The 27,793-nt window shown below is 43.3% G+C and overlaps 1 protein-coding gene across 6 annotated transcripts in view; it reads left to right on the top strand.

The window, feature by feature from the left end:
* Nucleotides 1–27,793, top strand: part of APBA2 (amyloid beta precursor protein binding family A member 2) — a 225,932-nt gene that overhangs the window by 110,912 nt on the left and 87,227 nt on the right. For all 6 annotated transcript variants that reach the window (XM_050967967.1, XM_050967960.1, XM_050967962.1 and 3 more), the window contains one exon: nt 14,030–15,015. In XM_050967967.1, coding sequence (XP_050823924.1) covers nt 14,068–15,015 — 948 coding nt within the window. In that variant the 5' untranslated portion in view covers nt 14,030–14,067. The remainder of the gene's footprint in view (nt 1–14,029; nt 15,016–27,793) is intronic.

Consider the following 27,793-nt stretch of genomic DNA (forward strand, 5'->3'; position numbering starts at 1 on the left):
TTTTGGGAAGGCAAATGAACCCTAAAACTACATAAATCATAGGGACTTTAACCGAAATCCAGATAGAAGTCAGTGAATTGTCCTGGGTAATGCAGTATTTCAGATGAAAATAACTCTACTTGAAACTATTTGTCAAGGAAAGGGTTCCCTCAATAATTATCCCAAATTCCCTATAAACTGGGCTTACGTTGGCTTTCAAAGGGTTATTAGAGCCCTGCATGAATATCAAATTTGTATCCACGGATATAAAGTGGATATCTGCGGAGCTGCAGGCAGGGCCGGCTTTAGGAAGTGTGGGGCCCAATTCGAACATTTTCGGCGGGGCCCTGGCAGGGATGACTTAAAAAAAAAAAGTGGAAAAAAAAGCCTTTCATTTCTTTCATGTATTATTTACTTTCCATAACTATATGAATAATAAAATTATATATTATATACATTGCATCATATATGCTGTTGATTGGCTATTAATGACAGCCGTTTCACATGTGTGGGTCCCCGTCACTCCCTGGAGGTGTGCACATGTGTTGGTCCCAGCTGCTCCCTGCCCCGCCTCATTGATGCAGGTGTGCAGGGTTACTGCCCTGGAAACTGCAGGGCAGCAGTGGACATGGGGCTGGCTGGAGGCAGGGCAAGGGGTGTGGGGCTGGTTGGAGACAGGGGGTGTGGGGTGGGCTGGCTTCAGGCAGGGCCACAGGGGGGTGCAGCAGGGGTTTGCAGGGCTGGAGACAGGAGTGTGGGACTGGCTGGCTTCAGGCAGTGGGGTACAGCAGGGATTGACTGGAGACAGGGCAGGGGGTGCGGGCTGGGCAGGGGGTGTGTGGGGGGCTGGCTGGCTTTGGGCAGGGCTGCAAGGGTGTGTGGCAGGGGTTGGCTGGAGACAGGACGAGGTTTGGCAAGGGCTGGCTGTGGGTACGGCAGGGGGGGCCGGACTGGTGTGGGCAGATCAGGGGGTGCAGCAGAGGCAGCTGGAACCCCAGCCCTTTAAGTAGCCCCCAAACCCCCTTCTACCCTGCCCCGGACCTTTTAAATAGCTGCGGGAGCGCTGGGGAATGCATGGGGGAGGCGGGGCTCCGGCGGCTATTTAAAGGACCGGGGTGGCAGAGGCAGCTGGAGCCCCGGGCCCTTTAAATAGCCCCCAGAGCCTCTCACTGCCCCAGGGCTCTGGGGGCTATTTAAAGAGCCCAGAGCTCCAGCCGGGGTCGCGGGGCTTTGCCGCGCTCTGGCCGGAGCTCCAGACGGGAGAGCGGGGCTTTGCCGCGCTCGCCGCACTCCGGCTGGAGCGTGGCAAGCCCCGTGGCCTCGCTCTCCCGGCCGGAGAGTGGCATAGCCCCGCCACCCTGCTCTCCCAGCTGGAGCCCTGGCCGGAGAGCGGCAAAGCCCCACCGCCCTGCTCTCCCGGATGGAGCCCCGGCCAGAGAGCAGCAAAGCCCCGCCGCCCTGCTCTCCCGGCTGGAGCCCTGGCCGGAGAGCGGCAAAGCCCCGCCGCCCTGTTCTCCTGGCCGGAGTGCGGCAAAGCCCGACCACCCTGGCTGGAGCTCTGGCTGGAACAGCGGGGCTGCGCCGTGCTCCCGCCGGCACTTCGCTCAAAGGAGCGGGACCATGGAAGACCCCGGAGTAGACCGCAACCGGGGACCGGGGTAAGTTTAAAAAAAAATTTAAAAGGTGCCTAAGGCACAGGGCCCGATTCCCCGGAATTGGCTGAATCGGCCTAAAGCCGGCCCTGGCTGCAGGGCTTTACCAGGAACCATGTTGGGCTGCTGCTTGCCCGGGCAGCTCCTCTGGACTGGCTGTACTGCCCCTAGTCCTGCTCACTGGGGTGGGCATCAGGCTGACCAACAGTTGTCCCTGGTTGCACTAGTGTGTGCAAGCGGCTCGCACGCTCCCAGACAGGAGTCCCTTCCATGTAGCGGTCTGTGTCTCCTTTCGCCGCTGCACTTCAGGGTAGAGCCTTCAGCTCTGTGGATATCCACTTTATATCCAGGGTTATCTGCATCCACGGGTACAAATTTTGTATCTACACAGGGCTCTACGCATGGGATCATTTGGGGACTTTAAGATATATATTTTTTTAGCTTCTCGCATTTTCTAAACAACAAAAACTTGATGGGGAAAAATTATCAGAAAACTGAATAAAAGTTAAAGTAAACCTAGTAAATATGTATATTGCAATCAAATTTGCTATTCAAAAAGTTTAAACTTCATTTGATACAGGTAAAAACCAAAATATCCTCTCAACATTAGTTGAAATCTTACAGATATGATGATGATGATTAAAATATTTACAAGAAATTAATGTAGTTTACTATTTGTATTTCTTTATGGCCTACAGCAGGGGTAGTCAATTATTTTTTGTCAAAGTCCAGATTTTTTGGTCAAGGTTCAGTCTCTAGAGAAAATATTATTACTATTTTATTAAGTAAATAAAAAGATTTTGGGGTCCGTTCAAAATGTTTGGCAGTCCAATTTGGCCCACAGTCTGCCTACTGACTACCCCGGCCTAGAGACTCTAACAAAGATCAGGGCCTCATTGTGCTAGGCACTGTACAAACACATCATAGGATTGCCTTTCTTGTGTACTTAGCAGAGCTCTTCAGGGAAGAGAGAAAGAATGGGAGGGCAAACTGAGTCACAGAGGTGGGAAGTGACTTGGCCAACAGCTCAGTGTAATAGAATCTAGGTCACCTGCCCCCAGGGCTAGTATCCGTCTGTCATTTTGCAATATTTGTGGAGTTTCCATTGCTGCAGAGATTCGCTGTGCAACAGAACTAATGTAGTTCCACTGTGTGAGGGGAAAGCTGGACATAAGTAGCTGTGCAGGGTGTGAGCACCTTCTGAATGGTTCAGAACCTCTTGCATATAGGAAGCAGGGGATCCACTGAATTCTCTCATTCTGCCTTATCTAGCAGAGGGCCACCTACATGCATTGGCTACTTCAGCCATTGAACAAAAGTGACCTCCATGGAGTACTCCTCCTGTGTGGCATGGCCAGTTGGACCTAGCACTCAGCCTGTTGCTTCCAGTGGGCTCTAGGATCCAGTAACTGACTTACAGGAAGTGTGGGGGCAGCAAATGTAAAGATTTCAATAGCAGCCCTGTATGTGAGTGCAGTCGTCGCTGTGCTTTGCTGCAGTGGGGAAAGGCACAATTCTTCCCATAAAAATGAAAGCAACGAAGAAGATGGATATTGTAATACAGTAACTCCTCACTTAAAATTGTTCAGGTTAATGTTGTTTCATTGTTACGTTGCTGATCAATTAGGGAACATGCTTGTTTAAAGTTGTGCAGTGCTCCCTTATAATGTTGTTTGACAGCTACCTGGTTTGTCCACTGCTTGCAGAAAGAGCAGCCTGTTGGAGCTAGCTACTGGGGGCGTGGAACCAGGGTGGACCAGCAACCGCCCTATCAGCTCCCCTAAGTTCCCTGTGTGGCAGCCGCCCAGCAGGCTATCAACTGCTGGGCAGCTCAGCTGCCCTCCCCCCACTGCTGTGTGCTGCTCCTGCCCTCTGCCTTGGAGCTGCTCCTGGGAGCCTCCTGCTTGCTGTGTGGGGTGGGGAGGAAGAGAGGTGTTAATGTCAGGGTGTCCCCCTGCCCCAGCTCCTGTATCCCCATCTCCTGTACCTTATCTCCACGAGGGGAGGGACACTACAGGGCTCAGGACTGAGGGAACTTGCTGGCAGCAGTGGCTGTCTCAATTTGCTAATGTACTTAGAGTGGGGTCAGCGTACTTAAAGGGGCAATGTGCGTCTCTCTCTCTCCTACACAGGGTGTGTGTCTCTGTCTCTCTCTCTCTGCCATGCTGTCTCCCCTCCCTCTGTTTGTGCTGCATTGTAGAGTGTGAGGCTACGTTAACAACAATGTGTTAACCCTTGAGAGCTCAGCCAAGTGCTACATTTAGCAGTAATGCGTTCTCTGGGAAATATCCCACCCTCTGACTTCACCACCTCAACCAAGCTTCACAATCATCATTGCTTTGTTTGTTTGTTTAAAACTTATACTGTGTATATATATGAGTCTTTTTTTGTCTGGCGAAATATTTTCCTGGAACCTAATCCCCCCCATTTACATTAATTCTTATGGGGAAATTGGATGTGCTTAACATCATTTCGCTTAAAGTAGCATTTTTCAGGAACATAAGTACAACGTTAAGTAAGGAGTTACTGTACTCAGATTTTAAACGATGGGGCAACAACTGCAGACCAGAAACACTGTTCTTATATTCCCATATAAAACAAGGCATAGATTAAACGGGGTTGTATTTACAGAATAGAATATCACTATAAGGTAGATTGTTCTACTCTTACTCCTTTAAGTTGATTCAAAATGCTGCTACCAGGTTTATCTTCCTGGCTCATTGCTCTGATTGGTTCACTCCCTGTCCATTCCACATCAAACATGAGCTCCCTGGGCCAGACTTTCAACGATATTTATTTGCCAAAAGCTACAGCTAAGTATCTGGTGCAATTTTCGGAAGGGTCTAAGCAGGTTAGATGCCTAGTCCAGTTGAAATCAATGGAAATTAGGTGCTTAACCTGCTTAGGAAATCTGTACATTAATACAAGGATTTGATGGCAAAGCCTAGTTAAAAATAGCATGGAGTAGACGTAAACAGTGGAAGACATGGTGTGAATGGCTAGACAGAAGTAGCGACAGATTGACTAGAGCAGGTCTTCCTCAGAAGCATTTGAGTCATTCCTTGTAGAGGACTAGATAGAATTATGATGCCAATTAAATCAGATGATAATGAGATTAAACTAGCTAGAGACATAATGGGTAACAAGAAAACATTCTGCAAATACATTAGAAGCAAGAGGAAGACCAAGGACAGAGTAGGCCCATTACACAATGACGGGGGGAGAAAAACAATAATAGAAAATGTGTGAATGGCATAAGTGCAAAATGACTCTTGTTCAGTTTTCATCAAAAAATTTAGCAGCGATTGGATGTCTAATATAGCGAACACCAGGGAAAATGAGGTAGGATTTGAGGCGAAAGTAGGGGCAGAACAAGTTAAAAATTACATAAATAAGTTAGAAGTCTTCAAGTCAGTAGGGCCTGATGAAGTACAACCTAGAATACTCAAGGAGCTGACTGAGGAGATATCTGAGTCATTAATGATTTTCTTCAAAAACTCATGGAAGACGGGAGAGATTCCAGGGGACTGGAAAAGGGCAAATATAGTGCCCATCTATAAAAAGAGAAATAAGGACAACCCGAGGAATTAAAGACCAGTCAGTTTAACTTGAGTACCTGGAAAGATAATAGAGCAAATAATTAAGCAATCAGTTTGCAAACACGTAGAAAATAATAAGGTGATAAGTAACAGCATGTATTTGTCAAGAATAAATTGTGTCAAACCAACCTCATAGCTTTCTTTGACTCGGTAACAAGCTTTATGAGTTGGGGTGGGGGAGCAGTAGATGTGTTATATCTTGACTTTAGTAAGCGGATGTCTACACTGGCAAAGTTACAGCACTGGCAGTTACAGCACCACTTAGCGCTGAAGGGAAACCGCTGTTGTGTGTTCACATTGACAGCTGCCTACGCAATAGCGTGTTCGCACTTGTGGCACTTGCAGCGCTATTTGGAGCAGTGCACTCTGGGCAGTTATCCCACAGAGCATCTCTTTCTCTTTTGCCACTAAGAGTTGTTGCAAGGCGGAGAGGGTCATGGGGCATCCTGGGTCTCGTCCCAATGCCCCATGATCTATTGCTTCACATCCCAGCAATCCCTGTGCTTCTGTCCATATTTGGTACCATCTTTCAGCGGTTTGTTTACCACCCTGCCTCTTTCAGGCTGCAGGAATGGATTCCGAACTGCTGACCAGCATGCTGCTCGCTCTTACCAACTCGTCACGAGTGGCAGTGGAGTTATTCCTCAAACTACAAAGGCAAGAGGAGTGCAAAATTGATCTTGCTACACAAAGTGGCCATGACACGAGATTGCTTGTGGCATCACGGAGGTGCTGACCACAGTGGAGTGCCGCTTTTGGGCTCAGGAAACAAGCACTGAGTGGTGAGATCACATTATGATGCACAACCTGGATGAAAAGCAGTGGCTGCAGAACTTTTGCATGAGAAAAGCCACATTCATGGGACTGTGTGATGAGCTCGCCCCAGCCCTGCAGAGGAAGGACATGAGAATGCGAGCTGCCCTGTCGCTGGAGAAGTGCATGGTGATTGCACTATGGAAGCTGGCTACTCCAGACTGCTACCGGTCAGTTGCTAACCAGTTCAGAGTGGGAAAGTCAACCATTGGAGTCGTGTTGATGGAACCGTGCAGGGCCATTAATTGCATCCTGCTCCAAAATACCGTGACTGTGGGCAACGTTCATGACATAGTGGATGGCTTTGCACAAATGGGCTTCCCTAACTGCGGAGGGCCGATAGATGGCATACGCATTCCAATTCTGGCACCAGATCACTTAGTCACTGAGTACATTAATCGCAAAGGGTATTTTTCAGTGGTTCTCCAGATGCTTGTGGATCACCTTGGGCATTTCATGGACATTGACGCAGGCTGGTCCAGAAAGGTGCATAAAGCATGCATCTTTCAGAACGCCAGCCTGTTCAAGAAGCTGCAAGCAGGGACTTTCTTCCCGGACCAGAAGATCACCATAGGGGAAGTTGAAATGCCCATTGTGATCCTGGGAGACCCTGCCTACCCCTTAATGCCATGGCTTATGAAGTCCTACATGGGGCAATTTGACTGCAGCAAGGAGCAGTTCAGCAACAGGCTGAGCAAGTGCAGGATGACTGTTGAGTGTGCATTTGGCCGTTTAAAAGTCTGCTGGTGATACCTGTATGGGAAGCTGGACATGGCCAATGACAATATTCCTATGCTTATAGCCATGTGTTGTAAGCTCCGTAATATTTGTGAAAGGAAGGGTCAAAGCTTCACTTAGGGCTGGACCGCAGAGGCTCAGTGCCTGGAGGCTGAGTTTGAACAGCCAGAGACCAGGGCTATTCGAGATGCACAGTGTGGGACCATAAGGATCAGGGATGCCTTGAGGCAGCAATTTGAAGCTGAAAGCCACTAATATTTGCTGCTGTGCTCAGGATCGCAGTGCTTGTAATGCTAGGAGGTTACTGGTGCACATGATGCAATAAGGGGGTTTAACATAATTGTGTGTTGCTTTGCAGTGCTCTTTTTGCTTTCACTTAATAGAATAAAGATTGCTTTCAAACCAACACAATTCTTTTATTAAAAGACAACAACCAGAGGAGAGAGTCAAATGACAAAAATACATCAGGGAGGGGTGGGGGAAAGGGAAGGTCTCCAGAGGAGGAGGCGTCCCGGGATGGCTACAGATTTGTGTATGTCCAGGGATCATACCCAAACTTCAGCAGGGCCAAACTGCAGAGGGATGGGTGTTGAGTGCAGTGGGTAGTGGGAGTTCACATGGCTGTCCTGTGAAGAGGGAGGAGTGGAATGCTGCGGGTAGAGAGTGGAGCCAGGAGGTTGATAACAGTGTGTTGGCAGTGTTGGGGGAGAGGGGGACACATGGGAAAAAAATTTTGTAACAGCAGCCATAAAGGAGGGCGGGCATGGAGATGCTTGGTTTGAAGATCTAGTATCACCTGGGGTGTGTCCACTTGGTGCTCCATAATGTTTAAGAGCCGCTCCATGGCTTCTTTCTGGTATGCCGCGTTCTCGCTGTCCCGCCACTTCTTCAGTTCCTGTTTCTCAGTGGCAGAGTGCATCATAACCTCACGGAGAAAGTCCTCCTTAGGATTTCGTGGCTGCTTTCTAATTCTATGCAGCTGTTCTGCTGCCGATAAGGGAGCTGGGCTCCCAGGGTCATCTCTGTGAAGTTTAAATACAACATTTTACAGAAGCAGTATTATTTGCATCACGGACAACACTGATTCAGTGCTTTAAAACACAGCCAGTACTCTCACACCTGTCACTAACTGGCTGACCCCAGGCAATCACACATGAGCTACAAGACCCCCAAAATGGTGAGTAATCGCAGGGGCAGTGTAAATCACTCTTTCTGGACCCTGCTGTACACTGGGCATGTGGCTCTTGGGGAGAGCCAACACTATACGGGGGGCTTGATAATCATTCCTGTCCCCACACTTTTTCCACAGGATGTGATCAGTATGGAAGTATTTTCAGGAATGGGAAAATTACCGTTAATGAGGCAAGAAACAAAGCAGCTGTGTCGAGGAACCTGCAGCAGCAGATTGTCCAGTATCTCCGTTAGAGTTTCCTGGAGATCTCTGCGGGAGATTCCTGTGAAGTGAGGGAGCCTATCAACAGCCTGTTCCACTGCTCAGACTAGGCATGTGGTGGGAGACAAGTCTGCTTTCTGCAACCCTCCTACCCCCAACAAATTGCTTCAGCAATTCCCAAAATCAGATCCACTTACCAGGGGCCTCCTCTCCTGTTTTGTGTTTTGCCAAGATCCAACTGCTGTGACTGGCTAGGCTCCTCCGGGGTAGAAAATAACTCCTGACTGCATGCATCTCTGGCTTCCTAACCATCCTCTGCCTCTGTGTCCCCGTCCCGCTCTTCGTCCAAGATTTCATCCTCCTCGCTCAGTCCACTCTCGACTGGCACATGAGCCAATGAAGTATCCATGGGGGCCTTTGCAGTGGAGGTGGGGTGACCACCGAGTATCGTGTCCAACTCTTTGTAGATCCGGCAGCTTGTGGGTGCAGTACCAGAGTGGCAGTTTGCCTCCCGTGCCTTCTGGTAGGCGTTCTGCAGCTCCTTCACTTTCACCCTACACTGCGATGTGTCCCGATCATGGCCCCTTTCTATCCTGTATCGTAACATCTGTCCATAGGTATCATAATTCCTATGGCTGGAGTGCAGCTGTGACTGCACAGCCTCCTCTCCCCAAATGCTGATGAAGTCCAGCAGCTCGGCATTGCTCCAAGCGTGGGATCACCTGGTGCGTGGAGCAGGCATGGCGACCTAGAAAGATGTGCTGAAACCACTGCACGCATCATTGAGCAAACAGGAAAGGGACTTTCAAATTTGCAAAGGAATGTATGAGGTAGGGATGATTGGTCACCTGAGGGCAGGGCAGTAGAGTTCAAACCGATGACTAGAGAGGTGAGAACAGGCATTGTGGGACACCTTCTGGAGGCCAGTCACAGCGCTGTAATCACCACGGTGTCTACACTGGCACCACAGCACTGTAGCCCCGGCGCAGAAAGTTGTACGCTTCTCTGGTGTGAACTCCAACTCACACCTAGCCACTCACCCGTGGCTTTTCCCAGGGAAACCAGAACTAAAAGGGCATCAGGCATGTCTGGCAGCAAAAGGTCCGGATCCAGCATGCTACTCACCCCGACACAGTGCCCGTGGGCAGTCCTCCACTGGAAACCCAAATAGAGGGTTTAAAAGGTCTCTCACCTTTCACATGCCAGCTGGGTCCGGTGGGGAATGGTCCACGGCTCCCCAGTCTGGTGGGTAGTCTGTGGATCTGAGTCAAACAGCATCAAGATTGTCTTGGAAAAACGACCACGCATTGTGTTTGGATCAGAACCGCCTGAAGCCCCTTTATTACGAGCATGCAAGGGGAGTACCAGAGAACCGGCAGTCCCCCCCGAATACAAATTTTCCAACAGCTTATATAGCATAAAACCACAATTAATAATACATACTTCCTTGTTAACATTTTTACCATAATTAGAATACATGTTCCATAAAAGGGAAAACAGCACCAGCCAGCTTTCCTGTTATTCACAATTTGCCCTTAGCAGTTATAAGCCTCCTCTAACACTAGCAGTGGGCAGTTATATTTTTCAACCCTAGTGATTACAGATAGTTCTGCGTTTGTGCTCCTTTATTCGGTCTCCAATAATCCATCCCCCCCCCCACCCTTTTCTGCCCTCCCGCCACCCATAAGGTTAACTTGATCAAAGTGTAGGCCTGAGCCAATTTTTTTTTTCTACTACAGCTAGAACCCACTTCATCGGATGCATGAAATGGAAAATACAGGAGCAGGTATAAATACATGAAAGGATGGGGGTTGCTTTACCAAGTGTGAGGTCAGTCTAACGAGATAAATCAATTAACAGCAGGATGAAAAATAACCTTTGAAGTGGTAAGAGAGTGGCCTATCACAGACAGTTGACAGGAAGGTGTGAGTAACAGTAGGGAGAAATTAGTGTTGGGGAAATTGTTTAGGTTTTGTAATGATCCAACCACTCCCAATCTTTATTTAGGCCTAATCCTATGGTATCCAGTTTGCTAATTAATTCCAGTTCTGCAGCTTTGAATTTGGTACCTATTACATAAAATATGCTATGACTTGGGAATTTTTATGACATGTTTGATAACTCATTCCTGACTATTCCTCAACTGACTTATCATGCCTACTTGCTTGCAGATATAAATGCTGTACATGACCTAAACAATCAGTTTTTTTAGATATATAGTGCCAGCTGTCTTCAGTATTTTTTTTCCTGTGACACTTCTCATGTTTTGTAAGAATTTTCCATTCATGCAGCTGCTGTTTCTATGCAGTTTTCTTGTTGCTATGTGTGTGCATGTGTGCTTATACGATTAGTTAACTAGACATGATCGTGTTGGTGACTGAAATATCTCTGTGGTAAAAGGCATAATTTCAGAAGTAGGAGTGATGATGATCTAAATGAAATTAACTCTAAACAGGTGAAGAGCAACAAGATTCACTTCACCTGGTTTAATCAAGTCCATCAGCTTGAGACAACAATGAGGTGTGTAGTAGGACTGAGGTGGGCAACAACAGAGAAATGCTTATGCTAAAAGAGGCTGGATATGAGAATTATGTAAGGTAGCTAGACACTTCAAGTCTAATAGATTAACCCTGGTGCCATACACATCTAGTGTTATCCACTTCCCTCTTGCCCTTACCAGATATGTCAAAATGATACGCAGCTTACGTAAACAAATTCTGTAGTATGATGTTGAAATCAGTATTTAGACAAGTAAAATATTTAGTTAAATGTGAACAGGCACTAGTGGAAGTAATTAATGTGTCTGTTTATAAATGTCTGATTTTTCTTCCCCTTGTGTATAGGTTTAATTGTTTGAAAACAAATTTGGCTTTCAACACTACTTGGATCCTGTTTGATACAAATTCAGGTGGTGGGTCTCAGTAAACACCAACTTATTGATATTGCTCTGGTTTTATGAAGGTGCTTTAGTTTTATCCTATGGGAAAAAAAGAAGCAGCGAGTTATGTTTAGTTAGTGCCTTATCCCACTCCCAAATTAATGGACTCCCCCCTCCCAGCTTCAAGGGGAGCTTGGTCTGATCTTAAGTGAATACAGTATGCATTGAAAAAGTGCCTACTTTATCTATCTGTTGAAAAGATAATGCTAATTGCTTTATTGCTGAGGGTCATTCCATGACTCATTACTGGGAAAAGGATTTGAGAGGGGGAAACCCCATGTTTGAATCATAGAATCATAGACTTTAAGGTCAGAAGGGACCATTAGGTGAGCAAGACTCACCAGCCAGACACCCAGGAAAAAATTCTCTATAGTAACTCAGATCCCACCCCATCTAACATCCCATCACAATTCTCTATAGTAACTCAGATCCCACCCCATCTAACATCCCATCACAAGCCATTGGGCATATTTACCGCTAGTAGTCAAAGACTAATTAATTGCCAAAATTAGGATATCCCATTATACCATCGCCTCCATAAACTTATCTAACTTAGTCTTGAAGCCAGATATGTCTTTTGCCCCCACTATTCCCCTTGGAAAGCTGTTCCAGAACTTCACTCCTCTGATGTTAGAAACCTTCATCTAATTTCAAGTCTAAACTTCCTGATAGCCACTTTATATCCATTTGTTCTTGTGTCTACATTGGTACTGAGCTTAAATAATTCCTCTCCCTCCCTGGTATTTATTCCTCTGATGTATTTATAAAGAACAATCATATCTCCCCTCAGCCTTCTTTTGGTTAGGCTAAACAAGCCAAGCTCTTTGAGTCTCCTTTCATATAGCAGGTTTTCCATTCCTTGCATCATCCTAGTAGCTCTTCTCTGAACCTGTTCCAGTTTGAATTCATCCTTCTTGAACATGGGAGACCAGAATGGCACACAGTATTCCGGAGGAGGTCTCACCAGTGCCTTGTATAATGGTACTAACACCGCCTTATTTCTACTGGAAATACCTCGCCTGATTTATCCCAAGACTGCATTAACTTTTTTCACAGCCATATCACATTGGCAGCTCATAGTCATCCTGTGATCAACCAATACTCTGAGGTCCTTCCTTCTCCTCTGTTACTTCCAACTGATGCCTCCCCAGCTTATAACAATAGTTCTTGTTGTTAATCCCTACATGCATGACTTTGCACTTTTCACTATTAAATTTCATCCTATTTGAAGCTTGGGATTAATTTTTAAGATTGATTTAAGCATTCCTGAAGCATATTCATCAACACAGTATTGGAATATATTTAACACATAATTGTAGGGCTTTCTGTTGTCTCTTCCTTTCAGTATCAAAGAGATTATTTTTAAAATGTTGGTTGCCTAATATTAACAATGTTTTTAAAATACAAATGTGTATATGAATATAGCTTAAAAACCCTATAAACCTGTGTATCCCTCTTGCAAATACAATAGAATTCAATAAATATACAAGTCAGTTTCCTACATTACTCCTGGGGGAATTCTGCTCCAAAAATAAAATAAAAAAAATCTGTGCACAATATTTTAAAATTCTGCAAAATTCTGCATATTTTATTTGTCAAAATAACACAATATAATCATGCTAGTTTGAATTATTTTGGTAATTTATTTCAAAATACCTGTCAGCATGTAACAGTGCAAACAACAAAAGATTCAGAAAATGTTTTTTTGACAAATAGATTCCTTATTAGGCATATTAATACAGACCTTGGAGTATTAATTCATTTAAACTACAATACAGAAACGTATTTCCTGCAACCCTCAGAAGCTGTGCAAAGGCTTGGGGAAGTTAGGGGTAATGGAGGAGCTGTGGGAGAGGGAAGGAGCCTGGAAGTGAACCTGGAGGATTGTTGGGTGTGGGTGGGAATAGTATGGAACAGTTTTTTGCAGGGGGAGGGATTGTTAGAGTTGGGGAGCCTCCCCCACGCAGACCCTGCCTGATCCCCCTAGCCTCTCCCATTCAGGCAGGCACATGTGTCCCTATGTTTCCCTGCAGCCCCCTTCTTCCTGTCCCCATGTGGCCTGGCAGCCCCACTGTCATTCAGCCCTTGGCTCAGTGTTGCCACCCCATTAACTCCTGTGCCCATGCCCCACTCTGTTCCTCCCACTAACCCTTCTGAAACCCAGTTTGTGTAACCCCCCAGCAGCCCTGTATGCCTCAATCTGTCCGTCTCCCTCATATTCTGTGCCTCCTCACCTAGTCCTGCAGTGAGGAAGGCCGCCTCTTATCCCCATGTGAGTCCAGCTGCTCTCTCTTCTGGTGCCACAGCAGCCCCTGGTTGACAAAATGTATAATTGTAGCATCTCTCCAGCGGAATGTATGTTCTGCGGGGGACATGAATTGTGTTGAATGCATGTTCTGCGGGGAACAGTGCTACAGAATTCCCCTCAGAGTACTATATATAAATACTCTCACAGAACCACCACCACCGCCAATAAACAAATGGTGTTGAAATTACTCATTATCTTCCACATAGAAAAGATACTGTACAGGAGAAATCTAATACAGAGTTGCAGAATTACCTGTCTAGGTGAAAGTGTTACCCTCTTTTGAGTTTCATGACTTCTATAACTATTTTCATCACTGGTTTTCTCTTATTTTATGTTGTTACTGTTTATGTATATACTAATGGGCCAGATTCTGATCATTGTTACACCTGTGGGCATCTAGCACTACTCCATTGACTTAACCTTTGACTACATTGAGTGTGGTTTTGATGGTATAGTTTAGGAGACTGTATGTGTTTTTTTTTGTTTTTTTTTGTTAAGTAGCTGTTTTATACCAAATTAAAAGTACCAGTTTCATTGTTTCCCATTAGCATCACTCTGATCCCTGCTAATGGCCTTTTTCTGAAAGTGTTTTTTTCTTCTTCCTTACAGTAATTGCTTAGAAATGATTGTCACCTAAGAAGTCGGCTATGGCAAACAGGAAACGTCAAAGCACTACAGCCAGCATGCTGGATCACCGGGTGATACCTTGCCCTACTTCATCTCATCATAGGGAGCCTGAAAGTGAGGAAAATCACCTGCCTAGTGAAGATTACATAGCAAAGGAGGCAGAGCTAACAGCTGTCAGAGAAGGTAGTCCTACCCCTGTGGAACATGAGTGCAATGATAACAGTGGCGATGGCGATTCCAGCTCCGATTATGTGAATAATACCTCTGAAGAGGAGGACTATGATGAAGGCTTGCCAGAGGAAGAGGAAGGGATCACATATTACATTAGGTATTGTCCAGAGGATGACAGTTATCTGGAAGGAATGGACTGCAATGGGGAAGAATATGTTCCTCATGAAGAACACCAGGTTGAAACTGATGAATGTCAAGAAGCTGTGGAAGAAGAATGGACAGAAGCTAACATCCAGCACCATGATGAAAGTGAAGTGACAGAAGGGCAAGGATACCAAGATAACTGTGTTCAGATTTTGGAGGATGAAGTATCTTCTCTGGAGATTCAGGACCAAGAAGAAAACATACAATACTGTCAAAACGAAGAAAGCTATCAGGACTATTATCCACCAGAAGCTAATGGAAACAGTCATGGGATGTCGCCCTACCGTTTGAGGAAAGAAGATGCTGAGTTGGGAGAGCAGGAAGAAGACATTGACCAGATTGTAGCTGAGATTAAAATGAGCATGAGTATGAGCAGCATTAACAGCACAACAGAAATGAGCCCTGAGCATGTCGGGACTGAAAATGTGCAAAGTGACTATAAGGAGACTTGTCCAGAAGGTGATGCTGGTCATGAAGGGAGGCCAAAATCATTGAATATTCCACCAGCTTCAAAGCATGTTGGAGATATGCCTAGAGGTTTTAAAACAAAGTCAAGAACTCCAGAAGACAGACAGAAATGGCCGCAAGAACAGGTATGAGGTGCTATTTTTTTAATAAGAAAACTATTTATCATATAGATCAGAGGTTCTCAAACTATGGTCTACGAGATCCATTCAGCAGGTCCAGGGATAGTTCCCTCTAAGGTTTGCGCCTGGGGGGGCTGCACATGAGAGAATGAAGGGCCACCCACCTAATTAGTGCAGCTGCACAGGCCTGGCTCCACTAATTAGGTGCCTGGACCCTGGAGAAGATGCACATGTAAGGTGAGATGGTGGCCTTGGGGGATATAGGAAGTAGGTAGGAGGGGCCAGTGGGGTAAGAAGAGGGGGTGGGGGGAATTCGGAAGGTGCTGGGCTGTGGCAGCCATAGCAAGAGGCGACTTTCTCCAGCTCCAGGGGAGAGACGGTGCTCCTTCCCAGCCTCAGCTCTGTGGCTTCTGTGGCAGGGGAGATACCCCCCCCTCCTTTCCAGCCCCAGCTCAGGGGCTGCCGTGGCATGAGGAGAGAGGGAGAGACCTCCCTCCATCCCATCCGCAGCTTGGGGGCTGCTGCGGCATGGGAGAGAGGGCCCATCCATCGCATTAGAAAGATAAGGCTACTGATATTAAAATTTGTGTGCTTTTATTTGTAGAACAAAAAAATTTTAATTACGTTTTTTTTATATAGCACTTTTATCCAAAGCACTTTACAATAGTTAGCTAACGTACGAACAACATTTGGAAAGATCATTAAATGGTCCGCCGAGACCCTCAGCAATTTTCAAGTGGTCTACAAAAAAAAGTTTGAGAACCACTGTGAATGTAACTTCTTGGAGGCATTATGCAAATGGCATGTCACTAAATTGTGTCTGTCAAAAACAGATGAAAGCAAATTTAAAGTAATATTTGTTCTGTGTTATAGTCCTAACTCTACATCTACACTATTCAATAAATTGAATTTCTTAGAAAATTGGTCTAGATAAGGTCCATGTGGGTAAATAAGCAGTATTATTAGAAAACTGGGTTTTTTCTACAGTGACCAGACCTCTTTGGAAAGATTGGCATGTTGTCTTTAAATAAGTTACCAAACACATCAAGCAAAATAGTCTGGCAGGATGTGGATACATCAAGTTTTTTCATTATGATTTTTTCATATGTCGATGGCATGCCAGCAATGAGGTCAGAACGGAGGGCAGAACAGAGAAGTGGTTAATGAAATTAGTTTTGGTGAAGGGCTGGTTAGTATGCTAATGGTTGATTTTCAGTCTTTTTTGCTTTCTTGTCTCTAGAATCTGAACGTGGGTAAAGGGAGAGTGAATTGTAGGTCATGTCATAATCAACCACAGTAGCTGGTACTATAGTCTAGTTCTTGGCTAACAGGCCTCCATGCACCAGGGTCACCATAACAATATTTGTTTTGTGGAGGGGGACTAAAAATAATGTAAAAATTGGCCTTTAATGAACAAATGTACTGAAGCCTTGTGACTGGATTGCCCTGCCCTATGTTTAATGTTAGCCAAAAGCAAGTTACAGTTCTGTGTGGATGGGAAAAACTCATGCTGGAGCAGACAGTCTTGACATTAGCTTACTATACTCAAAAAAACAAATGTACAAATGTTTACTGTCTACTAACATTTGAGGACAATGGATACTGAAAACTGTTAGGGTGGCCTTGCAAGCTTGCTCATTTGCCTGAGTTATTACCAGATTTCAAAATTGTAAGATATTGGAAATAAGAAAGTATCATTCCTATTTTGGGATTTACAAGTTGACTTTATTTTCAGAAAATTGTGACATAAAAAGAATAAACCAGGTCTGTTGAATCAGTGAATGAAGCCAGCTTAGTATACAGTATTCCTTTTACAATGAGCAATTCTGATGTGCCAATTCTGATGTGCCAATTTTCTTTTAAAAAGGTGTAAGGATGGTATATTCAAGTGGAAAGGTGAAATAGTTTCATTTTACAGTGAAAAAAATCCTTTCAAAAAACAAAATCTCACAACTGGACGGGCATTAAGGACTAATTCCAGTGCAGTAATGTGGTCCCTTTTCTGTTCCTGTGCAGAGTATTGGACAGAAGAAGTGGGAATCAGGCTCAGTACTTTTTCAGGACTGTGGTATTTAAAAAACAAAACAAAACTAAGTGATGCTGTTGGTTTTTCTTAAAGGGACTTCTGATTCTTTTTAAAAAATAATTTTGTATTATTTACTTAGCTTACATTTTTTAATATTGTGTTTCTGATTCTCTCTCTGTAGGAGCCAGAATCTATAATTATAGAACCCTGAATATAAATATATAGCTAAGTATTTGTTTATGGTGAACAGAGAGCATGTATTTAAATGACTGCCTAGTATATATGCTTGAATAGGTTTGTTTTTTTTAAATAACGATTTTAATTAAAAGTTCTTTATTAAACTTCAAAAGTATAAATGTTCTGTTTCACCCTCACTGAAGTTATCAGTATGGAAAATCATAATATTGAATTAAGTATTCTCTGGTTAATTATTTAACTAAAATAAATTAACATAAATGATTCCACTAAACACTGTGAAATTGTGCAACCATATTCACGTTCAGTGACACCTCTCACATAAGCGATGCTAACTGATATCACTAAGAATTGCACAATCTGGTCATTAATGAGGGGGAGAATAATAACTGGACAAGATTAAAAATGTCTGATTAGATTATTTTGCAGTCAAATGACAGAAAATTCATGTCACATGGCCCAGTTCTTAAGTAGGCGATTCTTCCATTGCTGCTATTGAGAATATTGCCTGAGTAAGGACTGCATGATTGGGCTGTATAGTCTTTCAAAGCATGATGTCAAGAAGAGCTCATGAATAAGAAAACTACTGAATTCCTAGTTTGAATATGAGATTGTGAACCCCATTGTACGCATATTCATCATGTCAGATTACTAACAAGTGGGAGCTTTGGAATGCCAGAAAATTGATATTATAATTGCCTCTGCTGTGAAAATACACAAAGACCGGCTTCCTGTCTGAGCTTTAACTTAGTGCTATTTCTGTTCACGATTGGGATCGATGCACTGAAACCTTCCCGTGTAGTAATGGAGATTGCGCTGCGGTTATTGATACCATGTCTCATGTAGCAGTCATACGTTGTTCAGTGCTCTTCCAAATCACTTCTCAGAAAAAACTGTTGTCAAGAGAATGACTATAGACAGGTACAGGGCACTAGCACTCACAGTATTTACTTTTGATGCTGTACCTTTCTGTTCAAATATTAGGCTATGTCTACACTATTCAGTCTTTAGTGACAGGGTTGTGTCACCATAGCCGTGCCGCTGAAAGTTGTGCTGTGTAGCTGCTGTTCGTTGGCTCTCCTGCTGACAAAAAACTTCCACTCCCAACTAGCAGCATTTGCGTTGTCAGCAGGAGAGCACTCCTGCCCACAACGCGCTGTTCACACTGGCACTTGTCACCGCAAAACTTTTGTCTATTGGGGGTGCGGGGGGGGATGGTTAACACCTCTGAAAGACAAAGGTTTTGTCATTCCGTTGCCAGTGTAGACCTAGCCTTAGCCAAGAGAAAGCAGATTAGGATTTCTGGCCAGATATACAGTGATAAAGGGGTCCGCTTCAGCTAAGAATGAAGTGATAAGTGCTTGAGGAGTGACAGAGTCAAGGGATACTCTTCATTTGCAGCAGAAGAGGTAGTCATAGAGGCAAAGCCATTCCTACTGAGGACAAAGTTGACGGGGTTTCACTGAGAACAGAGGGTATCAAGGCCATTAGAGCAGAAATGTGTGGTGTAGCATTCATTATGCTAATACAAACCCTCACAGAAAGGAAAGGTGGGAGCAACACTTTCCAGGGACATAAAGGCAGGGTTAAAAAGCAAATCAATGTATAGTTGACTAAACAAAACTTGGTGTTCAGAATTTGAACATGTTTACCACTATAAACCTTTGGCCATATCTTGCGGTGTACTATGCACCAGTTGCCTATGTTGATCACCTTCAATTCCAATTAAAGTCAAGGAGAAATAGGATCAGGCTTCCTGCAGGGATCTGTGTGAGTATAAATGTTCTGAAGTGCTGCATTGGTATTGGTATTGTCAGTTCTCAAGTGCCATTTTAGGACTTTGTCCTGCAAAGGGACCTTTGCGGGTGGGCCCTGAACACCGACCCTGAGCCTCAGCGACTTAATTGGGGACCTGGCCATGGGGATTATTTTGCAGGCTCATTTCTTTAAATATTTAATATAAATAAATATTTTAAATAATGTTTAGGGTTTTTTTTAAAATAGACCTGTGCCTTACTTGCTTATGAAAATGTCCTGGCTATTATCATAATGACAGGGAATAATTAAAGGCATGCTGTCACATAGTGTAAGCTCCAAGTTGTCTTGCCATAAAAACTTTTAAATCATCAGGTGATATGTATTGCATGCTAAACATGTATTTATTTTTTTTCTATTTTATTTGTTTGATTTTTTTGTATTATATCTTGCGTACTAAAAGTTTTTCAATAATTAGGAAATTGGTGTTGCACAGTCCAAAAGTGTAACCACAGTGTTATAGAGGTCTAGTAAGTGGATATGGAGTACCTTTCAGCCCCCTCATAATAGGTTCCAGTCTTGTCAGGGTCAGCTTACCTGTCTATCTTCTAGGTGCTTTTAAATGATACCTCAAACCAAGGTTGTATGTAAACTTTGACGATCCCTTTTGATAATGACCAAACTGGAAATGACTAGTTAGTTCATATATGTCACATAAATATTCTGCTATCTGTACAGTTTGTATATTCAGTGAATGGTAATTCTGACATGAAATTTCATATTATGCTTTCCAGTAACAACTTTAACACTGACCACAGCACATACTTACACATTCTTCAAAATGTACAGTACTAATTACACACATACTCTGCATAGTCCAAGATAAACATTAACAAGTCATATACATGTTTTAAGAGTTGGAAATGGAAATGGCAAAGTGGTGAGAAAATTTAATTTTATTTTCAAGTTTTGAGTGGCTATGTTTGTCATCTGATAGATGCTTGCAGTGTCCACTGGCTTCAGTGGGATTTATGTATGTATGTATGTCTGAGGGCACTGAACAATCAACGTGGAAAACAAACAAACCATAACATAGTAGACGACACTGTCTCTTGTAGTGGTGTAACTCAATGGGCCGACTGCTGCTCATAGAGATTAATGACACGCATTCAGGTCAGTGGGACGTGAGCAAGTCTGAGGTCAAAATATGGGTCTATCTCTGTTACATGCATTATGTACATCTGCCAAAAAAGCAGAAATTGGCTTGCATCAGGGAAACCTTCTCCTATGGGGAATCTTGACTGCATTTAAAACTTACTGGTTTTCATATGTATAGGGTCACTGTGGAGTAATTCCCCCCCCTCATATTATCAGTAGGAAGATACTTATTTTGTATAATTTCAGAAATGCACGAAGACTATAGAAGTTTTTCACAATGAATATTTTGTTTTTAAACGTGCCATCAACCTCCAGATCATGAATGTTTTTTTTACATTCGACGTCTCTGAGATCATTAATTTAGCTGCCACATATTAAAGTTGCCACAGATCTAGATTTGCTTTCTTTTTGGTTCATAATTTAATGTTCTATTTTATAAGAATCAACTTTACACACACATAAGCTGGAGGTGGTCAGAAGCTCTGGTAACAACAGTGCACTCAGCTCAATTAGACACTTTTTGTGGTTGAACAATTATGACTTAAGTCAAGTATCTCTCATAAAGGAAAGCACTGGGGGAACTGAATGGCTTGTGGGACTGGTAATGTTAATGTGCAGTTTTCTGGAAAATTAAACTATTACAGGACTTTTTGGAAAAAATACTTTTGAAGTATCTGACTGCAGCCTACAGTTTGGAAGCCTCTGCAAATGAAATCAAACTGTAATCTGAAGCAGAAGAGGTTGCTGCAAAATCTGCAAGCTCCAAAAGTTGCTACTATGGCTTAGCTATAAAATCTTTGCTGCTTGCTCTTGTACATTAATAAACAGCCCATTCAAACTGAAGCTTAACCTCAGTCTTGTTTAATACTGCACTTACTGTAGGACCTGCCCTCTTCTTCTTGCAAGGTATTCCTTGTGTGGCTGACATCAGCTAGGCCCAGCCTGTTCCCCTCTGACCAGCAACTCAGTCTCTGCTCATAGTTAAGAGCTTCTCTTAGGGCTTGTCTACACTGGCACTTTGCAGTGCTGCAACTTTCTTGCTCAGGGGTGTGAAAAAACACCCAAAGAGCACAGCAAGTTGCAGCGCTGTAAAGGGCCAAAGTAGACAGTGCGACAGCAATGGGAGCCGCGTTCCCAGCACTGGTAGTTACGCCCCTCGTGGAGGTGGGTTTTTTTAGCTCTCTCCCAGCGCTGCTTTGCAACGACACGAGGCATATTAAAGCTTTGCCGTGGCAGTGCTTTAGCGTTGCCAGTGTAGACTAGCTCTTAGTTTTGGTGATCACTGCCTGCCTGTGCTTAAGTATACAGAACACATCTATGTAGAATGAGGGAGTTATGTTTATAATTTTTTATAAATACCATATGTACATCAGTTTAACTGTTTGATGATGTTCTGCCTTCGTGCATAAGGCTAGATCAAAGGATACTGTAAGGGGAAGAACTTGTCAAGAAACATAACAATGGCAAAGATAAGGGACTGTAATAGAGAATGTGAAGGTACCTTAGGGAAACCATGGGAGAGGGGCTATTAATTGGGGAAAGTCACCAGACTGGTGCTCCGTACACTAGCAAAGTTAACGCTTCCTAAGCTAAAACTGGGATCAAAGAGTAGACTAAAACCCAGGGTGCTTTTGATTTAAATCGAATTGATTTAAATCACTGGTCATGAGGACTCGATTTAATCATGGATTTCTACATAAAATCTTTTTGGTTGTTATTACCTCAATACATACTCTTCACAACTCAGAAATAGATGTAGGTTTCATTTTTAGAAGGTACACACTATACATTTTAAAAGTGATTTATTTTGAAAACTTTTCAGATTAGTTTTACGGCTATATCAGAAAATGAATGATTGTTTGGTTATTTCATGTACCAAAGGTAATTGAAGCAGATATTTATGAAGTCATTGGGAGGTGAGCTATCTCAAATTCAACAGGTTAATCATTAATATTTGGAGGATTTCTTGCCATGCTGTATTAGGAAGAGAACATCACCAGACAGACATTTCAATTGTTTTATTTAACTAAAACAACAACGTTATGTATTCTGGAATTTTTTCTTCAACAGCAAACATATTATATTTTAACAAAACAAGCATATGCATTTTTAAATTTGATTAAACATTCAAGTTTTTTAAAATCATGTTTGTTTTTGTTAAAATTCTTTTAAACTAAAATAGTTAAATGAAATATATATATTTTAAAAAATGAAAATTTAAATAGACTGTCAGCCAGGTCAATGTGAGAAATTTACAATATTGGCTTCTGCAGCTAACTCAGTTGTCTTCACCTTCATTTTCTTTTTTGTTCATAATCTGGAAAAAAAACAAAAAACAAGCTATCCTGCTTTTTCAGGTCCCAAACAATTTCTCAATTTGGAATGAATTAGTCCAAAGGAAGAAAATATTCTTCCTACACCAGCAGAAGAAGCTACTGCTGTTAAAAGTGAGATTATCACTTCAACAGACTCTGAATTCAAGTATTTAAGTGACTTCCGCCAGTTCACTGGTGTGACTTTCTTTAAAACATCAGCAGCAAACATATATTTCCTGAATGGTTCTTATTCTCAATCTGGGTCTGTTTTACAGCCTGCTACCATTATAGGTTTTCCCTTCTAGTGAGAGAATGGTATGGTAGATCTCAAATCAATGAAGGCTACACTTAGAGAGACCTCAAGACTTCTGGAATATGCTGCTCAAACAGTTTCACTTTTGTTTCCCCTGCCTGTCCCTCCTATCTCATATTTATTTCCAGATTTCTTCTCCTTGTCCAGATGTATTCTGCCCCCAACTATTTTTTATTCATTGAACTTTTTGAAACTTTGCACTTTTAGAGAGAGGTAAGGGATTGACTCTGCACACAAATTTGCAGAGGGACAATAGGGTTCAGGTCTGTTATTTCTCACCTCTATTTATTTATTTATTTAATTTTAAAACATTTTTGCTGTTAACAAGCATATCATCTCTGGAGATACAAATCCACAGTTTGAGAACTGCAAAACTAAACATCTCTGATGGTATTTTCTAGACTCAGCACTGAATCCCAGTGGGTAGATAGAAAGATTAACTTAAATAATCTATACAGAAGCCCCTGGGACCCCATAAGATTGGGTCCCTAATTCATGAACTATTGGAACTCATTTACAAAACTTTTCTTAAACGTTACATGAATATACAGTCTCAGAATTACAATTTATAATCCCTATTCCATGATGAGACGACATAGCTCAAAGATATATCTTTATCTTTAGATAGGTTTTTTCCTTATAAAGCATTTTATCAAAAAATCTGATTTATTGTTTTAAATCATTGATTTTTACCCACCCTGCTAAAGCCTTAAAGATGTTAGTCTAGGCAGGAAAGGGAGGGGGATGACTGAGTAGTTAACCCACTGGCTGAAAGAGTCACGGGGGGCATGCTGCATCAGGACTGTCTGCTTCCTCCTGCCAAAGATGGAGGTTAGCTGAACTAAGAGAGAACTTACAAATTTTTGCAAAGAAAGATTAGGTTGTGGGTTAGGAGAAGTGTACAAAAAAGGCACCTTACCTTTGTAACACTGGGTGAATGAATAATGTTTTATTTGGAAGAAGCTGTTTTTGTGTCACTTTAATCAGCCAATGTCACAGATTCTTGGAGGAAAAGAGTGCCAAACACAGCTGGTGTTTTAACACAACTGGGAAATGGGACCTGTTGCCTAGAGATCCAGTCCCAGAGTGGTTGAACTGCATCGTTCACCTCTGTGAGAAAGGTGCATGGAGCTAGGCCTATCACTTGAGAATGCACTTGAGTGGGACCAAAAATGATCTCAAGCACAGTGCACCTGTAATATTAACCATGGGTTTAGGGGCTTAGGGGGAGATGCTGACTTTGACCGGGCAATTTGCATTTAACAAAAAAGAACAACAAAAATATTACTAAAGATAAAGCAAGAGGGGAAGTGGTTTATAACTTTTTGGGTGGGCGAGGAGGGGAGAAGAAAAGGACAGGTAAGGAAAATGAGTTACAAACAGCTCCCTAAAAAGCAGTTAGTGGACATGTGCAGAAAAACAGGGATTTACCCTAAACAGCTTTAAAAAGTCTGAGGGGGTTGAGCTGTTGTATTCAGATGACTAGAGAAGGAATTATATCCCAGCAGCAGGGAAGGCCTTGAGGGAAGCCACTAGAATGTCGCACAGATTCCAGGGTTCAAGGGAGACAGTGATCAGTATAAAGCAGCAGGACTGTAGAAGTCCAAAGAGGGTGAGTTTCCAGTGGCAGGTGTGGAGGAGGACAACCAGTGTGTGTAGGAGTCAGAGCAGCACTTGGACCCCATTCAGACCTGATTCCCTGGGTCAAGAACTGGCAAAGGTAAACTGTACCTGGAAAGAGAGAAACTTCAGTTTGAAAGAAAGAAGCTTGCTGACTGGGACAGATGACACAGGCATGATCTGGAGATTGGACCTCTTGTACCTCAATTTTTCAGTGACTCACTAAGCAGGAGCAGAACATGGAATGACAATTCCACAGGGGGCATATATGCTAAATTGTTGCCCTGTTTAAAGAAGAAAGAGGCTATAGTGATGCTGATCTCACTTCCTTTGAGAAGGCTTGTGATTTGAGCCAGCTCTGCTCCTTAAATTGGACCTGATCCTTGAGGTCTAGAGGAAAGATTTTTTTGGGAGGTGCCAAAGCACAAAGATGTAACCTATATGGAGGTAGGAAACCAGATGAAGGGCTGTGTGCGTGCAAATAGGGCAGTGTGCGTGCCAGTCACTGCCACAGATGCAATGTATGACCTTGTCAGGTTAGAACAGATGGAGAGACATGAGGGTGCTCATCAGGGGTGGGAAGTGAGCAAACTCAAGCCATGGGAAGTTAGAGCTCCAAGCTGACCCTCAAAGAAAGGTCTCAAGCAACTGAGGTGTTATACCTGGCAGGGAATGGGGCAAAAGTGAGTAAGCTGTCAAGTGACCATGAATCAAGGAGCTGGCACTTCACCATGGCAGATTAACTTTCTGGCAGCTCAGCCAGAGGGAGGCTATGACACTATCCCGTCAGTGCATCAGGCTAACTGTGAGTGCAGCTACAGAGGGGATGTACAGTACATGTGTCTTGTACCCTGGAGAGCACCATACAGCCAGATCCCCAGTAGAATTGGGAGGTGAGAATCAATGGGGAGACATTGTTGAGCTGAGAAGACACTAGCACATTTGACAGTTTATTCAGACTCCATTCAGACTCAGCAAATGCTGACAAACTGGTGTGGGTGAAGGGTGGGATTCCCTGTGGTGAACCCCACTGGCGTGCCAATGATGGCAGGAGTTCTGATGCACACCAAAGAAGGTTCTGGGATCCTGACAGTGGGATTTTTGCAGGATATTCCTTTTGATTTGGTGTTGGCAAATAATGTAATGGGTTTCAGCCAAACAGGCTCAGAAGCAATCCCACTCAATCCAGATCCCATGACCAAAGGGGCTTACTGCCTCTCTTACTAGGGAAGAGGCAGTGCTGAGCATGGTTGTGGCCACAACTCTATCTGGAAGTGAGGAAACTGAGGTACAGTTGGAAAGTTCTGTAAGCCAAAATCTCTCTGGGAGAAAGGGCTTCGAGTCTGGTAAAGAATACTGGCAGACTATGGTACCTACTCAAAGGTGGGAAAAGCTCCAGCTAAATGTAAAGCAATTGTTTGTAGGGAATTAGAGAAAGCAGTGGCTGAGAGGGTAGGGGAGCTCTTGGACCACTGTCAATATGTACATGACTCTGAGAGGCTAAGGGAGGAAACGCTGCTTGTGTATCCGCAGCAGGTGGGAAGAAGGGAACTTGGCTTTGGGGAAGATGGGGAGAGTCTGTTCTCCCAAGGTATAGGATCTGTCATCTATCAGAGGCACTGTGGGGCTAAGGCCCACTCTACAGCCCAGAGATCCAACCTAAGAGTTGTGGGATCACTTGGTTCCACCAAGAGTAAGGTGCAGGAAGTCAGGCCTGTCACCTGAGGGGTGCACTTGGGAGGGGCTGAAAGAGATCAGAAGTGCATCTGGTAAGTTACAGATCTTTGACTTCTCATCCCCACCGTTGTGCCTGAAAAGCTGAGGGCCTGAAGGAACATAACAGTTGGAGTGCTAGATGGGGCTGTATGTTCTGTAATTCTCTCCACCTCACCTCTTTTCATTAATTTGCAGTTTACAAATAACAAATTTACTCTCTCTCCCAAGATCTAGAAATGAAAATATAACTGCTCGAATAACAAATAAAAGGCAAAACTTCTTCTAGTATACTATATCCCCATCCCTCACTCCATGTCTTTTGTAAAAACAATGCTATGCCCAGGTTTCTATTGAAAAAAACAACCCTCAGTGGGATAAAATTCCTTCTCATTTCCATCTCAGCTTTGTGCTTATACCAGGAGTATGCTGCTGTGCTGCACATACTATGGAGGTCTTTATTAGTCTGGCTAAAATATTTGCTGTTGCTCATTCACTTTGCTTGGCTTTAGTAAATTCCACACCGCTTCGCTACAGCAGACAATATGTCTGGTGGTGTCATACAGAATTGGAAGTCTGAATATTTTTTTCAATTGTGAGCTCTCTCCAACATTCTTAGGTGTGCAAGCCATCATTTTTCACCTCTGCTTACCTCCCATCAGATGTTAGTTGGATATTTTAGAAGCCAACCATGCCAATAATCTGATTTGCCATCAATTCAGAGTCTCAACACAGAAGCATTAGGTGAGAACATGTTCATCAGAAGTACACTGGGGCAAGAGTACAAGTGGAGGATATTTTTTAAAATGAACCAAAGTGGTTGTCCAGCTTCTGATTTCTCTCTGGATTGAGTAACTTCTACAATTTACTTTGCCCAGAGACATGTAGGATAAAATTTCAAAAAAAGGGGAGCATTCTTTCAATTCTTATGAAAATCATGAATGACCGATATTCCCATTTCCAAGGTAAGAGTTTACTTCTACGAAATAATACCGCTTCTTTGACATTTCCATCATTTTCATCATACTCCTGCCTATAAACAACACTTCTGGGTATGCTGCCTGAGTTGTGGCTTTTCAGTAAGAGCTGCCTGACAACAGAAAATAGAAAAATCAATGTCTTACCCAACGTAATAAAATACCTACAAAAACTGAGGTCATAAGTAGCTGTCGATACAACATCAAAACCTGCCTATTTAATCCACACTATTAATGGTAGTTCTTAGTTTTCTTTTTTAAGTAAGATGACATTTACTTAGAGAAGGGCTCTTCAACAGAGGCATGGAAGTACTCAAAATGAATGAGGAAGCAAAAAGAGAGAGAAAGGAAAGCTGTTTCAGTGAAATCACTTAAACATGGGTTTTTGCAATCACATTTATCTAGATTAACAGAAATGTAAACAAATTATACTTCAGGGAGTATATCTGTCTTTCCCTAACTAAGGGATAATAAGGATGGTAGCTACTCAAATTATTGCATTTGTAGGGATTGTTTGTGCGACCCTTACTCATAAGGTATGTCTGCGCTGCAGCGTAGACCCCAGGTGTGAGCCTAAGCTCACGCCTAACCCCTCTTGTATTCACACACCAATTGTTTTAACCTAGGGCTCAGATCCGGGGTCCCAGGACCCTCCAGGACTGGATAGTCCAAGCCCGTGTTAAGCTGGGATCTAGGGTCCAAGCTCTATTGC

This window comes from Gopherus flavomarginatus, chromosome 9 (assembly GCF_025201925.1).
Source record: "Gopherus flavomarginatus isolate rGopFla2 chromosome 9, rGopFla2.mat.asm, whole genome shotgun sequence".
Lineage (NCBI taxonomy): Eukaryota > Metazoa > Chordata > Testudines > Testudinidae > Gopherus > Gopherus flavomarginatus.